The sequence below is a fragment of the Rhinatrema bivittatum genome, chromosome 1 (assembly GCF_901001135.1).
Source record: "Rhinatrema bivittatum chromosome 1, aRhiBiv1.1, whole genome shotgun sequence".
Classification (NCBI taxonomy): domain Eukaryota; kingdom Metazoa; phylum Chordata; class Amphibia; order Gymnophiona; family Rhinatrematidae; genus Rhinatrema; species Rhinatrema bivittatum.
In genome coordinates this window covers 253,417,965-253,444,444 of record NC_042615.1, presented here as the reverse complement: position 1 = coordinate 253,444,444, position 26,480 = coordinate 253,417,965, and the positions used below count along the sequence as shown (strand labels likewise).

The following is a 26,480-nucleotide window of genomic DNA, read 5'->3' as shown; positions in this document are numbered from 1 at the left end:
AGATAGAACCCATATCGGACCATGAGACGCTTCTTTCGGAAAGAAGATCTGCTGGCCTGGTCTCACAATGCCTATCGGAGCTGGCCATTCCGGGCCAGGACCCCCCAGGGGTCCCTGTACCAGAACCCTCTGCTAGAGGGCCTGCGCCAAATCGGCTCACCACTTTCCCCTCCTACAAGCAGCACAGCAGCTAATTGAGCCGGAATGGAAGGCACCGGAGGCCTCATTCAAAGGGGGTCGGGCCTTGTCTGGCATGTACCCTCTAGATCCGACAGCCAAGGAACTGCTGGCGTGCCCCAGGGTAGACGCCATAATTAACGCTATTGTGAAACGCACCACCATTCCGGTGGAGGGGGGAGCGGCTCTCAAGGATACGCAATGGACATCATTCTGAAACAAGCCTTTGAGGTAGCAGCCATGTCCCTTCGAATCGCGACTTGCTGCACGTGGTGACGCGCTCCTGTTTATCACAGGCAAGAAATAACACCCCCGGGAGAAGACATGGAATCGGCTCTCGCTTTTCGCACAGACGCAGCCTCCGACCTCGTCCGTACGGCAGCCAAGGGAGTGTCCTCCTCAGTGGCAGCCAGAAGACAGCTTTGGCTACGCAATTAGGCGGCCGACTCGTCCTTCCAAAACTCGACTCACAAGGATGCCCTTTAAGGGTTCCCTACTGTTCAGCAGCGACCTTGAGAATTGGGCTACTAAATGGGGTGCCTCTCCGTTACCCACGTCTACAGAAGGACAGGTCAAGGAGGAGCCAGCGTCCTGTTTCCAGACCATCCAGAGGTAGAAACTCGCAAGCTTCAAACCCTTACGGGTCTCGCTATCAAGCACCTCGTTCTCAGGCCAGGAATCAGCCCTTTCGGGCTAAGCACACCAAGAAGAGAACCGGCCCCCGGGTTCTGGCCCCGGCCGTAACCCACAATGACAATCAGCCGACCCATCCGAGGGTAGCAGCCATAGGGGGGGCAGGCTAACCCTCTTCTACCGCAGGTGGGTCGAGATCACTTCGGACCAGTGGGTCTCGCATCATCCGGAAGGAATTACTGGATTTCTTTCGGCTTCCGCCGACCAATTTTGTGGAATCTCCTTGTTCACCACTCAAGACAGCGGACACTAGAAGTGACCTTACAGAGGCTCCTGGCCCTAAAAGCCATAATCCAGTACCTGCGGAAGAGGTACCTTCTGGGCATTATTCTATTTATTTATAGTACCCAAGAAAGAGGGCACTTTCAGGCCCGTCCTGGACCTAAGTCAGTCAACCGCCACCTACGGGTCCCCAGTTTTTCGCATGGAAACTCTACGGTCTGTCAAGAACTCAGTACAGCCAGGGAGTTCCTCACCTCCCTAGATCTGTCAGAAGCCTACCTGCATATCCACTCATCGGGATCCACCAGGCTCTTACACTTCAAAGTCCTGAATCAGCACTTCCAGTTCAGGGCCTTACCCTTCGGGTTGGGCCACCGCGCCGAGGATCTTTACCAAGGTCATAGTTAGTACTGGCGGGCGGCGCTCAGGAAGGAAGGAATTCTCGTCCATCCCTTACCTGGACGATTGGTGATCAGGGCAAAGTCACCGGAGGAGAGTCACCGGGCAACCAACAGAGTTATTGCTCTTCTGGAAAGCCTAGGCTGGGTAGTCAACTTAAGAAGAGTTCCCTACAGCCATCCCAGTTGCTGGAATACCTAGGGGTCCAATTCGACACCCAAGAAGACAAGGTCAGCCTGACCTCCAAGAGACAGGCAAAACTCCGGAATCATCTGCAGGTCCTGCTGAGCGCCAGCCGGCCCACAGCTCGGGATTATCTACAAGTCCTCGGCCTCATGGCATCCACTCTGGAGGTGGTGCCATGGGCGCGGGCTCATATGAGACCATTGCAACGCGCCCTTCTATCTCGATGGAGTCCACAATCACAGGACTACACCATACGCCTGCCTCTACCAGCCAGAGTGCGGAATCAACTACGCTGGTGGTTACGGCCCAGCCACTTGAGCCGGGGGTCAAGAATGTCCTCACCAACCTGGATTCTGCTCACCACAGATGCCAGCCTGAACGGATGGGGAGCGCACTGCGAGGAGCTCACCGCCCAAGGACGGTGGACCAGAGAAGAGTCAAGGTGGAATATCAACCGACTAGAGGCACGGGCAGTCAGGCTAGCGTGCCTGCGATTTGCCCACAGACTTCGCAACAGAGCGGTCAGGGTGATGTCAGACAATGCCACCACGGTGGCATACATCAACCGACAGGGCGGAACCAGAAGCCAACAAGTGTCTCTGGAAATAACTCCCCTGATGTTTTGGGCAGAAGCAAATCTCCAGGACATCTCTGCCGTCCACATTGCCGGGAAGGACAACATGACGGCAGACTTCCTCAGCAGAGAAAGCCTAAACCCGGGGGGAGTGGCAACTGTCACCCACAGTTTTTCAGATAATTGTGGATCGATGGGGGACGCCAGCCATGGACCTACTAGCGGACAGGTCCAACGCTCAAGTTCCCAGATATTTCAGCCGCAGGCGAGATCCTCGGGCTCAGGGGATCGATGCCCTGGTACAGCCGTGGCCTCAGGGGATCCTGCTATACGCCTTTCCTCCATGGCCCCTGCTGGGCGCCATTGTTCACAGGATTCAGAGACACAGAGGCCTAGTTCTTCTAGTGGCCCCGGACTGGCCAAGAAGACCCTGGTACGCAGACATGAGAAGACTACTGGCAGGGAATCTTCTTCCTCTGCCTCCATACCGGGACCTGCTACGGCAAGGCCCCATTCTCCACGAGGATCCAGCTCAATTCTCTCTTATGGTCTGGCCATTGAGAGGGCTAGACTGAAGAAAGAGGGTACTCAGAGCCGGTATTAGATACACTCCTCCGAGCACGCAAGTTCTCCACATCACTAACATATATCAGGATCTGGAGAGTTTTTGAAGCATGGTGTGATTCTCATGGCACCAATTCACATGCCGCTAAGATTCCTCTCATCTTGGACTTTCTACAAGATGGACTTCAGAAGGGTCTATCCCTCAGCTCCATCAAGGTACAGGTAGCAGCGCTGTCTTGCTACGGTCCCAGACGTGACTGCAAATCCATTGCCCAGCACCCAGATGTTTCATGCTTCCTGAAAGGAGTTAAACACATTCGCCCGCCACTGAAGTGGCCAGTGCCCTTGTGGAACCTTAATCTAGTATTGGAATTTCTAGCAGGATCAGCCTTCAGGCCCCTTCGAGGCCTGTCTCTCCGTTTATTGACCTTGAAGATGGTGTTCTTGCTGGCTGTGTGTTCAGCACGCCGCACCTCAGAGCTACAAGCACTATCCTGTCGTGATCCTTTTCTTAGAAGCACTCCAGAGGCTATCCATCTTCGCACAGTTCCCTCCTTTTTACCCAAGGTGGTCTCACACTTTCACCCTAACCAAACCATATCCTTGCCTACCACGGAAGGTTTGAAGAAATCGGAAGAAGGTCGAATACTACGTCATCTCGACATCGGCAGACTGCTGTCCAGATACCTGGAAATGTCAGAAGCAGTACGAAAGATGGACCACCTGTTCGTCCTGCACAGCGGGAAGAAGCAAGGGGAAGCGGCCTCACGGCCGACCATCGCCCGCTGGATTAAAGAAGTTATCAAGGCAGCCTACGTAGAGGCAGGAAAACCACCACCTCTACAGGTCAAGGCTCATTCTACCAGAGCACAATCAGCCTCTTGGGCAGAAGCTAAGCTGCTGTCGCCTGCAGAGATATGCAAAGCGGCGATGTGCTCCTCCCTCTATACCTTCTCCAGATTCTATACCGTCTGGACGTTCAGGCCAGGGAGGACACAGCATTTGCGAGGGCGATCCTACACGGTCCTTGGGCAGCCTCCCGCCCAGGCCGGGAGTAGCTTTTGTACATCCCATTTGTTTTGAGTCCATCTGCTACACGCTAGGAAATGTTAAGATTACTTACCTGGTAATCTCCTTTTCCTTAGTGTATGCAGATGGACTCAGCATCCCGCCCGGCTGCCGGTATACATGGGATTCGCTGACTCACGGTAAGCCATGTTTTGCTTATAATAGGGCTTCCACCCTACCGGGTTGTCAACTCCTTCCGGATGAGAACACTGGCGGTCTCCAGCTACCATCACTTGGTCAGGGTAATCCTGTAGATTAATCGATCGGTCAGTACACATATACCTATAACAGCTTTGCAAGGAAGATTACTGAATTGCTTCACTTCCTGTGGGGGTATATGTACCCGTGCTGATGTCAGATCCGTCTCCAACTGCTAGCACGAGCACACTATACCCATTTGTTTTGAGTCCATCTGCATACACTAAGGAAAAGGAGATTACCAAGTAAGTAATCTTAACATTTGTGGTATTGTTGACAAATCATTTTAGGTTTAGATGATTGTCCAGAATTACACCGAGGTCTCTCACATGGGAGGTGTCAGTCTTTTGAGATGTCGGAGATTTGTTGATTAGCCCGTTTTTTTTCATCCTGGGGAGATAAGGATCTCAGTTTTGTTACTGTTGAGGACTAAGTTGAGGCTGGTGAGAAGGTGGTTGATTGACTGTGTAGACAACTGTTACAGAAACTGAGGGTTTTGGAAAGGGAATCGGTGATCGGGATGAGTATTTGCACATCGTCGGCGTAGATAAAGTGAGTTATCTTTAGACTTGCAAGTAGATGGCAGAGAGGGAGAAGGTAAATGTTGAAAAGCGTAGGGGAGAGAGATGATCCTTATGGGACTCCCAGGGTGGAGCTGACCGGGTGGGATTCTTTGTTGTTGATTCTGACCTTGAAGTTCCTGTTGCTGAGGAATGACTTGAACCAGTTGAGTGCAGTTCCTGTGATGCCGATGTCTGAGAATCAATCTATGAGTATTGAATGGTTCACCATGTCGAAGGCCGCAGAAATATCTAGAAGAGCGAGAAGATATGGTTGTCTTTTTTTCTAGTCCCAGGAGAATGGTGTCTGTGAGCGAGATTAAGAGGGATTCAGTATTTAAACATTTGCGGAATCCGAACTGAGCAGGGGCAAGGATCTTGTGTTTGTCAAGGTATTCTGTGAGTTGCTTATTGACTCTTTTTTCCATAAGTTTAGCAATAAACGGTAGGTTAGCTATAGGGCGGAAGTTAGCAGGATCAGCTGGATTCAAGTTAGGTTTCTTTAATAAAGGTTGGAGGATGGCAAGTTTAAGAGAGTCTGGTACTAATCCTTGTGATAAAGAGCAATTGATGATTTCTGTTAGAGGTTTAGCGATGGTTTTCGGGATGGAGATGAGTAGTTTTGAATGTATCTGGTCCGAAGGGTGAGAGGATGGTTTCATCTTCTTGAGCATGGTTTCTATTTCAAGGGATGATGTGAGTTCGAATGATTCAAAGTTTGTTGTTATGTGGTTGGTAGGGGTGTAGAGGGGTGGGGGCTGGGGATTGGATGAGATAAGCGGGGTTATAAGGTTGGTAATTTTTTTCTCAAAGTAGGTAGCGAGTTCTGTAGATTTGCGTAGTGCTTGGTCATCGAGGATGGTTGGTGGGGACGGTTTAGTGAGAACAGAGACGTAAGCGAACAATGCCTTGTGGTCAAAGATGAAGTGATGGATTTTTCAGGCGAAGAAATCTTTTTGTGCGGAGGATGGAGTTCCTGTAACTGTGCATGAGGGATTTGTAGGCGTCCAAAGTCGTTGTGAAGGGATTTTTGCACCATTTGTGTTCTCTGCTTCTTAGTTCTTGTTTGAGTATCTTCAGTTCCGGTGTGAACCAGGGTTTTCTATTATCGAGAGTGGGGTTTAGTACTTTCGTTGTGATGGGGCATGCCGGAAGATCGGTTCAGACGGAACCAGCGCGCCTTTCCAAGGCCCTCCAGGGGTAGAAGCTCCCAGTGCTTCACTCCCTATGGGAGTCGCTACCAGGCGCCTCGTCCTCAGGCCAGGAGTCAGTCCTTTCGGACCAAGCAGCGCAAGAGGGGAGCCGACCCGGGTTCCGGTCCCGGCCACGCCTCCCAATGAGAATCCGCCGATTCATCTGGGGGACGGAGCCATAGGGGGCAGGTTAACCCTCTTCTACCCCAGATGGGTCGAGATTACATCGGACCAGTGGGTCCTCGCCATCATCCGAGAGGGGTATTATCTGGACTTTCATCATCTCCCTCCGGACAAGTTTGTAGAATCTTCATGTCCCATACACAAGAAGGCGGCATTGGAAGCTACCCTGGCGAGGCTCCTGTCCTTGAAAGCCATCATCCCAGTACCTGCATGGGAAGTGAATTCTGGACATATAGAAAGACATGGTTTAATGGAACAAAGTCAGCATGGCTTTACCCAAGGCAAGTCTTGCCTCACAAATCTGTATTGGGACCCTTACTTTTCAATATATTTATAAATGATCTGGAAAGAAATACGACGAGTGAGATGATCAAATTTGCAGATGACACAAAATTGTTCAGAGTAGTTAAATCACAAGCAGATTGTGATAAATTGCAGGAAGACCTTGTGAGACTGGAAAATTGGGCATCCAAATGGCAGATAAAATTTAATGTGGATAAGTGCAAGGTGATGCATAGAGGGAAAAATAACCCATGCTATAGTTACACAATGTTGGGTTCCATATTAGGTGCTACAACCCAAGAAAGAGATCTAGGTGTCATAGTGGATAATACATTGAAATCGTCAGTTCAGTGTGCAAAAAAGCAAACAGAATGTTGGGAATTATTAGAAGGGGAATGGTGAATAAAGCGGAAAATGTCATAAATCCTCTGTATCGCTCCATGGTGAGACCGCACCTTGAATACTGTGTACAATTCTGGTCGCCGCATCTTAAAAAAGATATAATTGCGATGGAGAAGGTACAGAGAAGGGCTACCAAAATAAGGGGAATGGAACAGCTCCCCTATGAGGAAAGACTAAAGAGGTTAGGACTTTTCAGCTTGGAGAAGAGACGACTGAGGGGGGGATATGATATAGATGTTTTAAAATCATGAGAGTTCTAGAACGGGTAGATGTGAATCTGTTATTTACTCTTTCGGATAGTAGAAAGACTAGGGGGCACTCCATGAAGCTAGCATGGGGCACATTTAAAACTAATCAGAGAAAGTTCTTTTTTACTCAACGCACAATTAAACTCTGGAATTTGTTGCCAGAGGATGTGGTTAGTGCAGTTAGTATAGCTGTGTTTAAAAAAGGATTGGATAAGTTCTTGGCGGAGAAGTCCATTACCTGCTATTAAATTCACTTAGAGAATAGCCACTGCCATTAGCAATGGTAACATGGAATAGACTTAGTTTTTGGGTACTTGCCAGGTTCTTATGGCCTGGATTGGCCACTGTTGGAAACAGGATGCTGGGCTTGATGAACCCTTGGTCTGACCCAGTATGGCATGTTCTTATGTTATGTTCTTATTTCCTGGACGTGCGTTTAAATGCTGATATTTCCCTGCTGTTTTCATAAATGCTTAAAATTAGGAGCATACATACACGCACCAGTCTATTTTATAACATGCCCGTGTGTATGCGTATTGGATATAAAATTTCAACGCATCTTACCACATATCCATATACAGTGGTCCCTTGACTTACGAACTCAATTGGTTCCAGAGGGCTGGTTGTAACTCAAGTTGGTTGTGTCAAGACTATTTTTTCCATAGGAAATAATGGAAATACCCATAATCCGTTCCAAACCTCCCAAAAGTACCCCTTACCTAACCATTTCTATAATAAAAAATGGTTGTATGTCTGTAATTACCAGAAACACCAATAATTTCCTAGTGTACTCACCAAAAAGTTATAAAATGTGCCTAGCCTACCAGAAACAACAATTTCACCTCCTGCACCAGTTCTTTTATGATATCTGCATATGGACTCTCTCCACCTGGGTAACATCAAGCTAGGTTGAGAGAACATTTTACAAATCTCATCTTTGGGTGAATTTCCTCAATCCAAAGATCATCAGATCTTCACAAGAGAGCACTGGTGTGTTTGTATGTCTCACTTTGAATGTCAAAGTGGCCCCTAACCCCTACACTAATATCTAAACCTCACCTCGAGTTACTAGGTATGACTCCCATAGAGATATAAATAACTATCCAGTGTGGGGGCATTAAGGCTAGTCTTTCTCTCCCTTTCTCTCTCTCTCTCCCATTTTGGTTCTAAGTCGAGATCTGTTCGTAACTCAAAACCAGAATTTTGTTCATAACTCGAAATTTGGTCGTAACCCAAGACCATGAAAGTTGGTCGTAACCTGAGCCAGTCATAACTCAAGGGCCCACTGTACATCTATATATGGGTACCCGCATCCACGTTTTAAAGTTATCCTCTTAGTGAATAGCCTCCATGAGTAAAATGGGCTCTGTGGTAAATAATATGGGTTTTCACCATAGTGAATCATTCTTTAAGTAAACTAAACTAATGAAACTATGTACAGTAATGGCACAATGTGTAAAAAAAAATCCAATTCAAATACCAGTCCGATGAGTAATGTCCCAAAAGGAAGGAGTCAGCAATGAAGAGGTTCACCATGATAATTAAACTCTTCCTTCTGCTTCCATGGCACTAATTTTACACTGATATACTGCTTTGTTTGCATAAAAGTACAACCCACAGTTATTTACAACAAAATCTAGTAAAAAATCCAATATAAAGACCCACCTATAAAATAGAAAGCAACTAAACAAGATTCTGGGAGGCAAGAACAATCTCTTGTACTGGCAAAACTGTGTCAGCATCCACAGATTGTCAGGCATCCATGCACTGGTTACCGCTGAATGTTTGCATTCTGTTTTATTTCATTTTTTTTTTCCTTTCAGGAAGAGTTAAGAGCAATTATAAACAACAAAGGAAATCAAAATGCGGTGTGGCCTTTATTGAACGCACTGCAACGCAGAAGCAACTGGCCAACTTATTTCATTGCTGCGCTCAGGAGATTTGAATACACCGAGCTTGCGGATGAACTTCAACACCAATTTGATTCCCTAGCTCTCAGATGTAAGTTAAGTGAAAAAAATGAGAGGGCTGAAGAACTATTCAAAATAGTATTGGCTACTAAATTTGATTGCATGCCTTAGAATGTAAGCCTTCACTGGGGCCCTGTCCTGCGGAGAATTAAATTCAAGATACGCTCATTAATTTGTAAACTACTGAACAATAGCGCTTCCCCATGGATTTGCATAGCTCTACGCATTTATAATCCTTCCCATTCTTTGCGATTGGTACATTGTGCTTTGCTGGAGGTTCCTTCTCCTCAATTGGCTCATTTCACACAAGCCTGCGAGAGGGCCTTCTCATTAGCTGGTCCCTTGCTCTAGAAAGCGTTAATAGAGAAGGTATGCCTGAAAGTCTGTAATAAAACCTTTCGAAAGAAAGTGAAGACTTTCTTATTCAGACAGGCTTTTCATTTAGATGTATAGCCTTATCTGGGGCTCACTGTTTTTTTTAATGATGATTTGATGAAGGATTTTGTCTTATCTTGCACCTAAAATAAGCCAACAGAGTGCTGAGAAATTCCTCCAGATGGAAACCAAAAGATTGGTCGTGGTATCAGTAAGGCAGAGAATGTTTCTTACTTCCCTGGATTTGATGGCAGCATATCTGCATATCCCCATCAGGTTTCTATGCTTTACAGTTTTTAGGAGGCATTTTAGTTCTAAGCTTTGCCATTTAGACTAACTATGGCTACAAGAGCCTTTCCAAAATTATGATGTTGGTAGCAGTAGCACTATGCCAAGACTTGATTTTTAGTGCATCTATATCTAGATGACTGGCTGGTAAGGGCAAAGTCTGCTATGCAAAGTCAGAGTTCAACTGCAAGAGTGATTGCGCTATTACAGGAATGGTCTGAAAGGTGCATTTTACCAAGAGCAAGCTGGAGCCATCTTGGTGCTTGAAATACCTGGTAACCTGCTTCAACATTAAGGAAGGTCTATTATATACAACTGTAGAGAGAATTCAGAAGCTCCAGGGTCAGATATGTGGCCTGATATTGGTGAGCTGTCCCAGCATATGGGACTACCTGTAAGTTCTGGAGTCCATGGTGACCGCCTTGGACTTGCCTTGGGCAAGGGCCTGCATGGGTCTATTACAATGGTCCCCTCAGTCTCATAACTATTTAGCAAGACTCCTTCTGGTAGAGGAACTGGACTGGGTGGTTGTTTAAGACCTGGAGTTTCTAGCTTGGATAACTATGATGACTTCTGTCTGTCTGACAAGCTGGTAGGGCTCTCTGCCAAAAACAAGTAGCCCAGGGAACTCTTAGGCCAAGTGGTCTATCAATCTGTTGAAAACCAGGGTGGTAAGAATGGCCTTGTTGGAGTTTGCCTTGAATACTGTTTGACAATGCAATGGCAGTGACTTATGCTAATCACCAAGGAGGAGCAAGGTATCCGCAAGTGTCCAGATATGCGAATCTTCTGTTAAGTTGGCTGGAGAAAGTTACATATTCTCTCGGAAACTCACATATTGGATATACAGAGTGCAGGCAGATTTTGGAGCAGGCACACACAAACCAGGAAAGTGGGAACTCTCAGAAGCAGGCTTCACTCAGGGGTAGATTTTAAAAAATTGCGCGATCGCGTACTTTTGTTCGCGCACCAGGCGCGAACAAAAGCACGCTGGATTTTATAAGATACGCGCGTATCCGGGGTCGGCGCACGCAAGGGGGTGCACATTTGTGCAACCTGCGCGCGCCGAGCCCAGCGCACGCTGCCTGTTCCCTCCGAGGCCGCTCCGATTTCGGAGCGGCCTCGGAGGGAACTTTCCTTCGCCCTCCCCCCACCTTCCCCTACCTAACCCACCCCCCCCTACCTTTGTCGTCAAAGTTATGCCCGTGTTCCGGTCCCGGGGGCTGGTCCGGAGGCCGCGGCCACGCCCCCGGAACACCCCCGGGCCGAAACCACACCCGCGTCGCCACCCCCAAAACGCCACCACGCGCGTCGCCGCCCCCGACACGCCCCTTTTTGAAAGCTCCGGGACTTACACGCGTCCCGGGGCTTTACGCGCGCCGGCGGCCTATGCAAAATAGGTGCGCCGGCGCAGGGCTTTTAAAATCCGCCCCTCAGATTGTAAGCAGGTTGGGAAGGCTAATCATGGATCTCATGGCCACCAGAAGAAATTCCAAAGTGGAAAGAGTTTTCAGTTGCTGAAAAGAAAGAGATTCAATGGGGCTTGATGCTCTAACACAATTATGGCCCATTTGGGGTCTCGTTTATGTCTTTCTTCTATGGTTGTTGATGGGTTGAGTCATTTAGAAGGTAACAGTTCAGTGGAATATGGTGATAGCACCTGATTGGCCCAGGCACACTTGTTTTCTGGATCTGATGAGACTCAAGAATGGGGTAACTTCTTTAACTCCCCTAGGTCAGGGGCCTTTTGTCTCAAGGATTGGTGATTACTACACTTGATCTTAGCCAAAAGGCTGAGAAGCGATTCTAGAGGATTATCTCCATTTTGTCTTACGGTTTGACCTTTGAAAAGGATTGTTTGACAAGAAAAGAATATTCAAAGAAGTTAGTAACTACTTCTTTTACAGGTCCAGAAGAGATCAGCTTCCCTGGCTTTATATCATTTTGTGCTCTGTATGCTGATAATTGTCAAGGCTGCGTCTTTGTGGTTTTGCTGCCATCCTCCTCTGTGGTTCTCAAAAATCGGGTTCAGTAGTGAGAGGTGAGCTGTCTTTATCCGGTGTTTAAATATAAAGTTTTCTGGAAGTTTGCTACAAATTGCAACACAGACCATGTAGTGTATGCACTCAGCTGTCCGTGTCTGAAAGTGTATGTAGGCAGGACGTCCCGTAGCATGAGAACACGGTTAAATGAACATGTCACGCCTAAACACAGAGTTGATGATGGCACAGACAGTCTTGCACTGCCTACAGTATCAACATAGTTTTACACAATTAAAATGGACAATTTTGGATCATGTAAATTATTCACCATGGGGAGGAAACCGCTTTTAAATCATCGGGAATCCTTTTGGATATTCACATTGAAGACTCAGACACCAACCAGTTTGAATGAAGAATTGGAATGGAATGCTTTAATTTGACATTAGGAGAAGACTGCAATATACGTGATAAGTGATTGGTCAAATTTGAAGTAAGAGGAGGAGTTAAAGACATCAGCAAAAGTGTGCAAGTTCAGAGCATTTCGAAATAGAAGGCACAAACACTCCAGTTTTAACAACGTAAAAAATGAAGGACTGCAAATCCGACTTTACGAGCTAGGCATACATCCCCTGAGGAAGACCGACCCAGGTCTGAAACGAGGCCTTGTCGGGTGGACGGCAGCAGAGTTTAAGATAAGTCGTTTTTTTATAGTCTTGGTTGACTTGGAAAAATCATACTGAGAAAGAGGTTCGGCAAGTTGTCGCCAATATAACGATAGATACTTTTAATGAGTGTATTAGTGTGACTTATGGAAAAATCTTTGTGAAAGAGAAAAAACAGAAGTCGCAAGACAGTTGAAGGACTCTTTTATTTAAATTGATGAGAGAATTTTTGATACATATATCTATATAAAGATTAAAAAAAAATAAAGGTTGGAGGTGGATTGTTAATCATTATAGCCTAAAAGCACATTACATGGTGGGAATGGCAAGAAATTGTGTATGAAACCTTCCACTCTTTCCTTAAAATTTTTTTTTTTCATTGAAAATCTTTATTTGAATTATTAAGAATTAAATAAAGGAGTACTTATCTTATATAATGTTGCAATGGATTTTCAAAAATAAGTATTTTAAAAAAAATAAGTAAAGGGATAAATTTTGGAGTTGGTGATATATAGCACTCAGATACAGCATGGAGTATTTGCGCCAGTGTGTCAGTTGAGAGGAAGCACTCAAACAGGTAGGTGGAGTTTCTCGTACAACAGTCTGCCTGCAGCAGCAGGAGGAAGAAACTACTTGGGCGGGCAGCATTCCTTGGCATGAATGGCCTTGCATGTTCCTTCCAGCAGACTTTCTTTTATGATTCACATTTTAACTACTCATCTTTCTTAAAGTTGTACAACAAAAATAAAACATTTCCTGTCGTGTAGCCAGATGGACTCAGAACAAATGGGTATAGTATGCTCGTGCTAGCAGTTGGAGACGGATCTGACGTCAGCACGGGTATATATACCCCCACAGGAAGCATAGCAACTTAGTAATTTCCGTCTCCAAAGCAGTTTGGAGAGCCTGCACGCTCGCTGAGCGTGTTTCCAAATCTACTTTCTACTTTCTTCTTACTAAACTTCTACAGCACCTTCGAGCCCCGCACTCCTGCGGTGATACCCTACGGTCCCTCCCCCAGTTGAGTTTCACGGGGTGATTTCCGAGATCCCCCGGAGGTCTAAGTCCTCGGTCCGGTGGCCGAATCGCGGCAGGGACCTAGCCCCCGGGCGAGGCTCGGGCGGGGTGAACGAGGCGCCTCGGTCCCGGCGTGAACGAGGCAGCGGGTGCATTTCCTCAAAGCGCGGCGGTGAAGGTACTTGCCCTCTCCCCCCGCAGCCGGAGACCGCCCGGGTTCCAGCCGGGAAGCGTCGAGGATCAGGTAAGGCGTACATCTCTTACTCTTTGGTCTCCGAGGAACGAGGATCGGAGGCGTGGCCCGTAGGCGGCACGCCGTGGAAGGGCGCCATTTTGTTGGCCTTACTCAGGTATTGAGCGCCCATGATAGGCGCATGTCTATGACTAAGCCGCATATTGCTGAGAGCATATTGCATATTGTTCAGCATACATTGCTAAGCCGCATATTGCCGAGAGCATATTGCATATTAATTAGCGTATATTGCTAGCCGCTTATTGCTGAGAGCATATTGGATATCATTGAGCGTATATTGCTAGCCGCCTATTGCTGAGAGCATATTGGATATCATTGAGCGTATACTGCTAGCCGTCTATTGCTGAGAGCATATTGGATATCATTGAGCGTATATTACTGCCGCATATTATTAAGCGCCTGTTGTATTAAGCGTATATTGCTGCCGCATATTATTAAGCGTATATTGCTGCCGCATATTATTGAGCGCCTGTTGTATTAAGCGTATATTGCTGCCGCTTATTATTGAACGCCTTGTTATATTAAGCGTAATATTGCGGCCGCATATTATTGAGCGCCTGTTATATTAAGCGTATATTGCTGCCACTTCTCATTAAGCGCATATTTTCCAATGGAACAGAACGCCTCAGCGTCTTCAGCAGGGGCGCCTCCGGCATTAAAGCCCTCTGCCTCTGCTCTGCATGCCAGCTTAGAGCCACGCACAGTGAAGAGCCCGACTCCCTATGTGCCCAGTGTGAGGAGGCCGTGGGGACCCTCGGGCCAGGACCAGTCTCAGCCCGATTCGCTGACAGTTCCCCAGGGGCTACCCCGGATTTAGCGGGCAGTCTCGACCAGCCTGGAATCCGGGGGATCTCGTACCCCGGCGATTAGAGACCGCCTCCATTTCCTGGGTGGAGCTCTTTAAGGGATTCATGCCTTTGTACAGATGCAAAACAGCTTCCCGTCCAGGCCCTGCTGTTCCTGCTGTTCCGGCTGCGGCGGTTGGCTGCTGCTGCGGTTGCGGCTCCAGCAGATCCTGTTCTGGACCCTCACGCCCTTATCGTGTGCCGGACCTCCGCCTCCAGACAGTCCGGATCAGTCGGACCCGGATGTTTCACCGGACAGTCCGAACTCCCGGACGAGGGGGAATTCCCTCAGGGATTGAGCCATATAGAACCATGAGGCGGTTCTTTCCCTAAGAGGATCTCTCCGACCTGGTGTCTCAGTGCCTGGCGGAGTTGGATATTACAGGTCCCAGCACTAACGGTACCCTCCGCGCAGAACCCCCTGCTGGAAGGTCTTTGTCCTACAGCCCCGCCATTTTCCATTCTTGCAAGCGGCACAACAACTGATAGATTTAGGAATGGGCTGCACCAGCGGCCTCATTCAAAGGGGTCGGGCACTGACAAGCATGTACCCCCTGGCACCGGCTATCCAGGAGCTGCTGGCATGCCCTCAGGTGGACGCCTTGATTAGCGCTGTGGTCAAGCGGCACTACCATTCCAGTTGAGGGGGGGGTGGCCCTCAAGGAGCCTCATGACCGGCGATTGGACGCCATTCTGAACAGACTTTTGAGGTGGCAGCTCTATCTTTGCGGATCGCAACCTGCTGCACAGTGGTGACGCATTCCTGTTTGTCACAGGTCAGGAACAACGCTCCAGCAGCGGACATGGAGTCAGCTCTCTCGTTCCTTACGGATGCTGCATCAGACCTAGTCCGGACAACAGCCAAGGGATCTCATCCTCAGTAGCTGCCAGGAGGCAGCTCTGGATCCGGAATGGTCAGCTGATGCTCCTTTGAAGACACGCCTCACCAGATTGCCCTTTAAGGGCTCTTTCCTGTGTTGGTAGCGACCTTGATAGACTGGCCAGCACATGGGGGCGCCTCTCCAGTACCCTCGACTGCCGGAAGATCGGTTCAGAAGGAACCAGCGCGCCTTTCCAAGGCCCTCCAGGGGTAGAAGCTCCCAGTGCTTCACTTCCTACAGGCGTCGCTACCAGTGCCTCGTCCTCAGGCCCGGAATCAGTCCTTTCGGACCAAGCAGCGCAAGAGGGGAGCAGGCCCGGGTTTAGGTCCCGGCTGCGCCTCACAATGAGAATCCGCCGATTCATCTGGGGGACGGAGCCATAGGGGGCAGGTTAACCCTCTTCTACCCCAGATGGGTCGAGATTACGTCGGACCAGTGGGTCCTCGCCATCATCAAGAGGGGGTATTATCTGGACTTTCATCATCTCCCTCCGGACAAGTTTGTGGGAATCTTCATGTCCCATACACAAGAAGGCAGCATTGGAAGCTACCCTGGCGAGGCTCCTGAAAGCCATCATCCCAGTACCTGCATGGGAAGTGAATTCTGGACACTATTCCATTTATTTCATGGTACCCAAGAAAGGGGGCACTTTTCGGCCCGTACTGGACCTCAAGTCAGTCAATCGATACTTAAGGGTCCTGAGGTTTCGCATGGAAACTCTGCGCTCCGTCAAGACCGTAGTACAGCCAGGAGAATTCCTCACGGCCTTAGACTTGTCGGAAGCCTACCTGCATATCCCGATCCATCCGGATCATCAGCGCTACCTACGCTTCAAGGTTCTAGGACGCCACTTCCAATTCCGGGCTCTGCCCTTCGGGTTGGCCACGTCACCGCGGACCTTCACCAAGGTGGTTGTAGTGGTAGCAGCGGCACTCAGACGGGAAGGAATCCTGGTCCATCCCTACCTAGACGACTGGCTGATCAGGGCGAAATCACGAGAGGAGAGCCATCGGACAACCGACAGAGTGATCACCCTTCTGGAAAGCTTGGGCTGGGTAATCAACCTCAGCAAGAGTTGCCTGCAGCCTTCCCAGTCGCTGGAATACCTGGGAGTACAGTTCGACACCCAGGCGGACACAGTCAGTCTCACTACCAAGAGAAGGTTAAAACTTCAGACGTGTATCCGGTACTTGATGGGAGCTAGTCGGCCCATAGCTTGGGATTATCTGCAGGTTCTCGGCCTTATGGCATCCACCCTAGAAGTGGTACCTTGGGCAAGGGCCCATATGAGACCGTTACAACACTCCCTGCTCTGTCGCTGGAGCCCCTGCTTGCGGAACTATTCCACGCACCTTCCTCTGGCAGCCAGAGTACGGACCCAGTTATGGTGGTGGTTGCAGTCCAACCACATGAGCAGGGGGTTGAAGATGTCCTCACCCACGTGGACTCTGCTCACCACAGATGCCAGCCTGAGCGGCTGGGGAGCACACTACGAAGAACTCACCGCACAAGGGCGGTGGAACAGAGAAGAGTCCGCGTGGAACATCAACCGTCTAGAGGCCCGGGCAGTCCGATTGGCATGCCTACGATTTGCTCACAGACTGAAGAACAGAGCAGTCAGAGTGATGTCGGACAATGCCACTACGGTGGCATACATCAACCGACAGGGCGGAACCAGAAGCTGACAGGTATCCTTAGAAATAGCCCCCCTGATGGCTTGGGCGGAAGCAAATCTCCAGGACATCTCCGCCGTCCACATTGCCGGGAAGACAACACCGCGGCGGACTTCCTCAGCAGAGAAAGCCTAGATCCGGGAGAGTGGCAGCTGTCACCCACAGCCTTCCAGATGATTGTGGATCACTGGGGGAATTCCGGACATGGACTTACTAGCGGACAGGTCCAACGCTCAAGTACCCAGATATTTCAGCCGCAAACGCGACCCGTTCTCACACGGGATCGACGCCCTGGTTCAGCCATGGCCTCCAGGGACTCTGCTATACACATTTCCCCCATGGCCCCTGCTGGGTGCCATTATACACAAGATTCAGCGGCACAGAGGCCTAGTTCTTCTGGTGGCACCAGACTGGCCAAGAAGACCCTGGTACACAGACATGAGAAGACTACTGGCAGGGGAGCCCCTTCCCCTGCCTCCTCGCCGGGACCTTCTACGTCAAGGTCCCATCCTCCACGAGGATCCGGCTGAATTCTCTCTTACGGTCTGGCCATTGAGAGGGCTAGACTGAAGAAAAGAGGTTACTCGGAGCCCGTGATAGATACACTCCTCCGAGCCCGCAAGTTTTCCCACTTCCCTCACCTACGTAAGGATCTGGAGAATATTTGAAGCATGGTGCGACACTCATGGCACCAATCCACATGCGACCACAATCCCTATTGTTCTGGATTTCCTGCAAGATGGGCTTCAGAAGGGTCTCTCCCTCAGCTTCATCAAAGTTCAGGTGGCTGCACTGTCTTGCTATGGTCCCAGGAGGGACGGCAAGACCATTGCCACGCATCCAGATGTGTCTCGCTTCCTGAAAGGAGTTAAGCACATTCGTCCGCCACTGAAGTGGCCAGTGCCTTTGTGGAACCTCAACCTTGTTTTGGATTTCCTCGTGGGATCCACCTTCAGACCCCTTCGGGACCTGTCTCTCCGTTCTCTAACCTTGAAGATGGTGTTCTTATTGGCGGTGTGTTCAGCACGCCGCGTCTCAGAGCTACAAGCACTGTCCTGCCGTGATCCCTTTCTGAGAATCACTCCAGAGGCTATCCATCTTTGCACGGTTCCCTCCTTTCTACCTAAAGTGGTCTCACAATTTCACCTTAACCAAACTATATCCTTGCCTACCACGGCGGGTTTGAAGAAATCTGAAGAAGGGCGTTTGCTACGCCATCTCGACATAGGCAGAATGCTGCCCAGATATCTGGAAATGACACAAGAAGTACGAAAGACGGACCATCTGTTCGTCCTGCACAGCGGAAAAAGACAAGGGGAAGCGGCCTCTCGGCCCACCATCGCCCACTGGATTAAAGAAGTTATCAGAGCAGCTTACGTGGAGGCCGGGAAGTCTCCGCCTCTACAAGTCAAGGCTCATTCTACCAGAGCGCAGGCGGCCTCCTGGGCAGAAACTAGGTTGCTGTCATCGGCAGAGATATGTAAAGCGGCAACGTGGTCCTCCCTCCATACCTTCTCCAGATTCTACCGTCTGGATGTCCAGGCCAGGGAGGACACAGCATTTGCGAGGGCAATCCTAAACGGACCTCGGGCAGCCTCCCGCCCAGTCCGGGAGTAGCTTTTGTACATTCCATTTGTTCTGAGTCCATCTGCTACACGCTAGGAAATGTAGAGATTACTTACCTGATAATCTCGTTTTCCTTAGTGTATGCAGATGGACTCAGCATCCCGCCCGGCTGCCGGTATACATGGGGATTCACCGACTCACGATAAGCCATGTTTTCTTACATAGGGCATCCACCCTGCCGGGTGTCGACTCCTTCCGGTTGAGAACACTGGCGGTCTCCAGCTACTATCAATCGGTCAGGGTAATCATGTTCATTTAATTGATCGGTCAGTCACACATATATCCATAAAGCTTTTGCAAGGAAGATTACTGAGTAGCTGCACTTCCTGCGGGGGGTATATGTACCCCGTGCTGACGTCAGATCCGTCTCCAACTGCTAGCACGAGCACACTATACCTATTTGTTCTGAGTCCATTTGTTCTGAGTCCATCTGCATACACTAAGGAAAACAAGATTATCAGGTAAGTAATCTACATTATAACAATACAAATGAAAACATAAATGCATCCAAGCAAATAAACATTTAAAAAAGGTATATGAGAGGTGAAGGAATCTCCATATATAAACTTGACTTAGCAACTGAAGACTGTTGTACCAATGGATGTAGTTACTGCTATATTTGATTACTGCAATGTTTTACATGTTGGTCTTCTGTAATCTACTGTCGGAGCCCTTCAGATCATTCAAAACACTGTGGCACAACTTTTTACTGGCATTGGTATTTGTGATTACATGATACCTAGTTTTTAGATTGCACTGGCTGCCGATTATTTGACAGTTGAAATTTTAAAATGGTTATGCTAATTTATAAAGTACTCTGAGTCAGTACCTGCCTGTTTTGTCAGTTATTAAGCTGTGTAAACCTTTGTGTTCCCTTAGATCTGCTTCTCAGAGTCTTCTAGAAGTGTTCTCTGTAAAGCAAGTATGCCATGCAGAAACCAGGGAATGGTTATTTGGAGTGGAGGGTCTAGCTTTTTGGAATTTTACCTGAAAATTTGAAGCCTGAAAATTCTATTTTGCAATTCCTTAAACTGTTAGATCAAGCCTTTAATAATTTAATGTAGGGAATCATTTGACATTCATTTCTGTATTGCGACTCTGTTGGTAGAGTTTTTATAATTTTGGTTTTAAATGGAGGTGAGCTGTTTATTAACTGTGGCCTTTGTATCATTTATATTAAGTTCTAATTAAGGATTTTTGTATTTATTTACAATATATTAAGTCCTTGCTGCTGTTTTATATGTAGTTGCCAGGAGTGCAATGTATAGTTCAGCAGGAAGTATTTTAAAGGTCTAGGTAAGAATAATACTGTGCAAAGAGTTGATATTTCAATCTTTGTAGGAACTGTACTATGGAACTTTGTTTTCCTTGATTTGCATATTGTTCTTGTGATTTTCTTTGGTTTTTGCTGAGTTTTATTTTTTAGCTTATATTTTTGTATATGTATTAAATTTATGTATATTTATTTGTAAAGCACTTAGAATAGTACTGCAGTTAAGACATGTTTTTAAATAAACTGTGATGTGGAGTGCCTCTCTGCGGGTGGTCATGATCCCTTCTACTCTGGCACACCTTCCTGGAAATTCGTTTAGTGGTGCTCATACTACTGCACTAATGATGCTATGCCCATGCTTTCAGGAAACTAGGGCACTCACCTGCAGTGCTTCCTAAGGCCAGATTTGTATGAAAGTTTCTCTTATCTTATGCCTGTAGATAGCACATCTGACAAATTGCTTAATCTCTCTGTTGATCAACCAAAATGTTCTACTGACATTTTTTTTCTGTCTGATTTTCTTTTCTCAGCTCATCCAAACAATACTCCAGCTATTTCATCTGCTGCTCCTCCTCCTCCCCCATGTGCTGCTCCTCCTCCTCCCCCATGTGCTGCTCCTCCTCCTCCTCCTCCATGTGCTGCTGCTCCTCTTCTAGCAGAAGCTGCAGCTACCTCAGCAGCAATGGATTCCCAGCCACCCAGTTCTTGTACCTTATCTTCTCCTTCTCAAGATACTCTTCCCCCTCCTCTGCCTACTTGTGACACACAGAAGAATGTGTTGCAAACTAGTGTGTGTTCCCAAGCAGCACCCCACCCAGTGATTGCTGCATCACATTCTCGTGATCAATCCTTTCCCATGGCTGTATCTCCATCCAGTGCTGCTGCTTCTGGTCACTCATCTTTATCTGCTTTGGACAGAGAGAACTCTAGCCATCACAACTATGAATCTCTAGATCTTAAGACTCCTATTCTGGAAACCCAGCAATCAGAAAGCGAAGTATCGAGGACCAGCATGACAACTGAAACAAGAAAAGTAAGACTTCATATCTAGAATTTTTGTATTTTGTTTAAATTAATATTTCCCCATTCGTATATTCTCTCCCTGATAAAGCCGAATTGCTTACCTGTAATAGGTGTTATCCCAGGACAAGCAGGATGCTAGTCCTCACATATGGGTGACTTCACTGACGGAGCCCTATCCCGGAAAACTTTCTGTCAAAGTTTCTAGAAACTTTTGACTGGCATCCTGAGCCTACTGAGTATGCCCAGCATGCCATGATCCCTCGAGCCACAGAGGTCTCCCTTCAGTCTTCTTTTTTCCACGAAGCCGTTAGCCTCGCGGTTATAGGAGTCCAGTGTTGTGAATTTTGACTACATAAAAAAGTTTTAAAAACTCGGGAAAAACTTCAGAACACCATAGGGGTCTCCCTTTTTTCCCACTGTCGGTAAGTCTTTAAATTTTTCCTGTCTGTTCCGTTACCGCTAAACCGTGTCACAAAGTCGTTGACGGCTGTCCGACCTTTGTTATGGCTACGGGTTTCAAGAAGTGCCCGATTTGTTCCCGCACCATGTCCATCACGGACTCACACGTCAAGTGTGTACTTTACCTCGGCGAGGGACATGACGTTTCGACGTGCCCAAGATACACCGAGATGACGCCGAAAGGCAGAAGACTGTGCATGGAGAAAATGGAACATTTATTCCATCTCCAACTAATGCCATCGACCTTAACTTCTACACAGTCGTCTCCGGCTGGAGCGATCAGGAAGGTCGTCCTTAAAAAAAACAAAACAAAAAAAACTTAGACCGGATGAAGCAGGTGATCAGCCATCACAAATCCCTTCAAAATGATTGATAAAGTCTACATCTGTCATCGAGAAAGGCGTCGAACATCGGCAGAAGCATAGTCATCGACACTAGAGGCCTCACGATCCTGAATTGGATCAGATAACCGGAGTTCCATCGAGTCTCGAATCAACTCCAGAAAAACCTCGGAGAGAGGACTCTCCATGTCCACCGAGGCCTTCAACTCCTAGGCGATCCCCACAGATATCTGTGCCGGGAACCATACCTCCACAGGGCCCTACGGAGGTAACGGTATCGCCTTCGCTGCTTCCCCCTGTAGCTGCTCTGGTTTCACCAGCTATGAGGGCGGAACTGGATGATTACATCTGCCAGGCAGTTCGAGATGCACTCTGTAACATGCCTCCGATGCCAGCACCGATCACGATTCTGCCATCGATGCCAGCACCATCGCCAGTACCGGTTCCATTTCCGTCATCGGTGCCCATTCCGATGCCATCGCCGGTTCCATCCCTACCCATACCGATGCCGGAAATGTCCTTTTTCGCGCCAATTTTAGCGAAATTAGACACACTCATCGGTGCCATCCCGGTACAACCACCAGATGTACCGATGCCAAGACCGATGGAAGAAGAAATAGTGAAGGAAGTACCGATGCCTGAACCAATTCCAGGTCCATTGGGAATTTCACATCCACGCCCATCGTTTTCTCCACTATTTCCATTGAAGCCACTGGAGAAACCTTCGATGCAGTCGATGCCATCTCTTCTATTCCATCGACTCCTCATCCACGTTCACCGGACACTTGGGAGGATCCAAATACTGACTCTTCCTCAGAGGAAGTCCTCTCAGAACCTTCTCCTCCAGAGGAAAGAAGGAAATCCTCTCCAGAGGACCTTTCCTTTTCAAATTTCATCAAGGATATGGCGTACACCATCCCTTTTCAGCTGGAATCTGAAGAGGATACTAGACAAGAAACTCTGGAGATATTACAATTCGTGGACCCACCTAAAGAAGTACTGGAAATTCCAGTTCACGAAGTCCTAGTTGACTTACAACACAGGCTATGTGAGCATCCCTGCACCATACCACCGGTGAATAAAAGAACTTATGCTACGTATCTAGTCCAACATATCCCAGGCTTCCAAAAATCTCAACTACCCCATCAATCGGTAGTAGTTGAGTCAGCTCAAACGAGGTCAAAAAGAATAAAGCCTCATTCATCCAATCCTCCTGGAAAAGACAATAGGTTTTTGGACACCATAGGCAGGAAAATGTTTCAGGGATACTTGTTACTTTCCAGAATTGCATCCTACCAACTATATATGACGCAATATCAGCGTAATTTGTGGAAACAAATTCAGAAACTCTCAGAATCTCTTCCCCAGCAATTCCAAGATTCCTTCAGTAGTATCATCCATAAGGGCCTGGAGGCTGGGAAACACGAAGTTTGTGCAGCTTACGATAGCTTCGAGACTTCATCTAGAATGTCTGCCACTGGCATAAGTGCCCGCAGATGGGCCTGGCTCAAGGCCTCCGACCTGAGACCAGAAGTACAGGAGAAACTTGCTGATCTCCCTTGTGCAGGGACAATCTCTTTGAAGATAAAGTAAAAGAGGCAGTTTCCCAGCTGAAGGAATATTCAGAAACCTTGCGACAGCTCTCCTCTGCTCCTCAGGAGTCTCAAACATCTTCACGAAGACTCCCAAGGAAAGATTTAAAACGGCCAAATTATAGGCCACGGCAGTACTATCCACCTCCTGCCCGTGGAAGGTCATCTAGGCCAGCACAAAGACCGCAGGCCTGACAACCAAGAGCACCTAGAGCTCAACCCCCTCCGCAAACAGGCCCGACTTTGGGATTTTGAAATCTCACCGGGGAACAGAAGCCTACCTGCCAATCCGACCCCAAATTTGCCAGTAGGAGGTCAGATCACTTTCTTCCAGCACAATTGGTCGCACATCACCACAGACCAATGGGTACTCTCGATAACATCTCAAGGGTACCACCTGGACTTTCTCACTGTACCAAACGTTACTCCACCCACCTCGTCTTGGACAGTAAACAATCAATGCACACTCTTACAAAAAGAATTATCCACCCTTCTGAGAGCCAGGGCCGTGGAACCAGTTCCCCGGCCTCAGCAGGGCAGAGGATTCTACTCCCGTTACTTCCTCGTTCCAAAGAAAACAGGAGGCCTACGTCCCATATTGGACCTCCGGAAACTCAACAAATACCTGAAAAAAGAAAAATTCAGGATGGTGTCATTGGGCACCATGCTACCTCTACTTCAAAAAGGAGATTGGCTCTGTTCTCTGGATCTTCAAGACACTTACGCTCACATTCCAATATTCTCTCCTCATCGCAAGTATCTGCGATTCCTAGTAGGAAGTCAACATTTCCAATACAAGGTGCTACCATTCGGTCTTGCCTCAGCACCCCGAGTGTTCACAAAGTGCCTGGCAGTGGCAGCTGACCACTTGCACAAGGAAGGCGTGCACATTTCCTTACCTGGACGATTGGCTCATCAGAAACCAAACAAGACAAGGAGCTCTCAACTCTCTCAAGCTCACAATAACTCTACTCCATTCATTGAGATTCCTCATCAGCTACCAGAAATCCCACTTCATACCATCTCACCTGTTACAATTCATTGGAGCAGAATTAAACACCATAACGTCAAAAGCTTTTCTTCCAAAAGACCACGCACAGACACTCGCCTCGTTAGCAGGCTCTCTCCGCGCACGCACTCAAATAACAGCTCATCAATGCCTCATTCTTTTTTAGCTATATTACGTCACAGAGAGACCACATACATAGAAATATAATTTATTATTTATTAGAAATCACAAGGTATTCACCTATCTAGACATTTTAAAATCTAAACTCACACATTCAACCACCATTCATACACCAACATAAAATCTATATTGCACAAACAATGTTCAACACTCCTAAGATACAATTAACGAGTATACATCATTTTTACTACTTTAATTTTTTCAAATGTTTCTTGGCTTTTTTCTTGTGTGTCCAACAAAGGATCTCCTTGTTTCGCCTTCCAATCGGGCTTCCTCAGGGACTTAATCTCATAAAGCTGGTTGTTTATCTCTTAATGTTTTTATCTTGAGACTTTTTATTCTTATAACATCACTAAAAAAACTAAAAACAGACAAAAGATGTTTTTTATCCCGAAAGTCAATCAGTATACATTAATAACCGTTATATCAACCCGAAGCTTACCTCTCATAAGGTACGAATCCCCACACAATTCTCATTCTACCATCGGTGTAGCTCAAGGTTATTTCCAAATCAACATACCATCCCGAACCAGCTTTTGATCACTACAACAAACAGCCGAAATGTTATATAAACCCTACAACACATAACTATATCCCAAATCGAATTTTACCCCCTATCTCAATATACTCACACCTCTCAGTAGTGCAAAACAGTACAACCAAGCATCACCGCTGGTTCCAATCTTTTCATAACTCATCTCAGACAATTCATAAGTCTTAATTCAACGTGGAACCTTGCGTGTAGTGCCTCATTGTATCTATTAAAAACCAACAATACGTAATTCTTTACAATACATCTTTTAAATACAAACTTACCATTACTTTGTAGCACTCCTAACCACAATCGATTCACCTCCGCCATACTTACACGTGACCCAACGTAGCATTCTACGCCGGAAATAGAGTAACAATATTGAATACCCAAAACTTTATATACTATCTTCCAAACAATCCATTTCTCCACCCCTTCAATTAGTTCTCATTCAGAAAAATGCATGCCATTCAATGGCATCATTTAGGCCCGATGGTATGATAGTTCGCCAATTAAAAATAAAACGTTGTTCCGTTCTTCTTAAAGCTCCAGACAAATCCCCACCATGCTTCAATATTACTCGTTTAATCACAAAAAAGCGAATCTCATCTACAGAATGATTTTTTAGCACCCAATGTTCTACCAAGGGGGCGTGTTCTCGACGTGTCCTAATGCGACTACAGTGCTCAATAATTCTTAAGCGTATTGAACGCGCCGTTTGCCCCACGTAGATCAACCCGCATGGGCAAAGTGTGGCGTATACTACACCACTAGAATTACAGTCTAATCTCCCGGGGATCTTATAAGGATGCTTTAAATGAGAATGTTCAAAAACTTTACACACCATTACTGAAGAGCAGACCGAACAGGCCTCACATCTGAATTGTCCACAAATTTCATCAGGATCTAATGGACTGTTATAGTTTCTCAATTGTTCACGTAGTGACTGGCGTAGTGTCACGTAGTGACATTCTTTTTTAGGTCACATGGCCTCCACAGTTCACGTCACTCCTATGGCCAGATTAGCCATGAGAGTCACTCAATGGACACTCCGAAACTAATGGATACAGGCCATTTAACCACTGTCTTAACCAGTTCAAGTAACTCAGCAACTACGGTCCTCGCTCTTATGGTGGACAAACATGGACAACTTGCTCACAGGCCTACCTTTCCAACAACCGATTACGCAAGTGACATTAACTACAGATGCATCCACTTTCGGGTGGGGAGCACACAATTGGTCATCTGCAGACTCAAGATACTTGGACAAAACTCGAAGTTACATTTCAGATAAATTTCCTAGAGCTTCGAGCTATACATTATGCGCTGCATGCGTTCAAGGACTGCCTTTCCCACAAGACTGTTCTGATACAAACAGACAACACAGTAGCCATGTGGTACATAAACAAACAGGGAGGTACGGGCTTGTATCTCCTTTGTCAAGAAGCAGCACAGATTTGTAACTGGGCCCTAGCACACTCAATGTTTCTCCAGGCCACTTATCTGGCAGGCATTCACAATGTAGTGGCGGATTGCCTCAGTCGTCAATT

General features: G+C 47.4%; 1 protein-coding gene across 3 annotated transcripts in view; it reads left to right on the top strand.

Moving 5' to 3' along the window:
• The window catches only part of MAVS (mitochondrial antiviral signaling protein), a 143,592-nt gene that overhangs the window by 58,608 nt on the left and 58,504 nt on the right, over positions 1–26,480 (top strand). For 2 of the 3 annotated variants that reach the window (XM_029593586.1, XM_029593577.1), the window contains exons 3-4: positions 8,773–8,950; positions 20,325–20,827. In XM_029593586.1, the coding sequence (XP_029449446.1) occupies positions 8,773–8,950; positions 20,325–20,827 (681 nt within the window). The remainder of the gene's footprint in view (positions 1–8,772; positions 8,951–20,324; positions 20,828–26,480) is intronic. The other variant, XM_029593594.1, reaches the window with a different exon arrangement.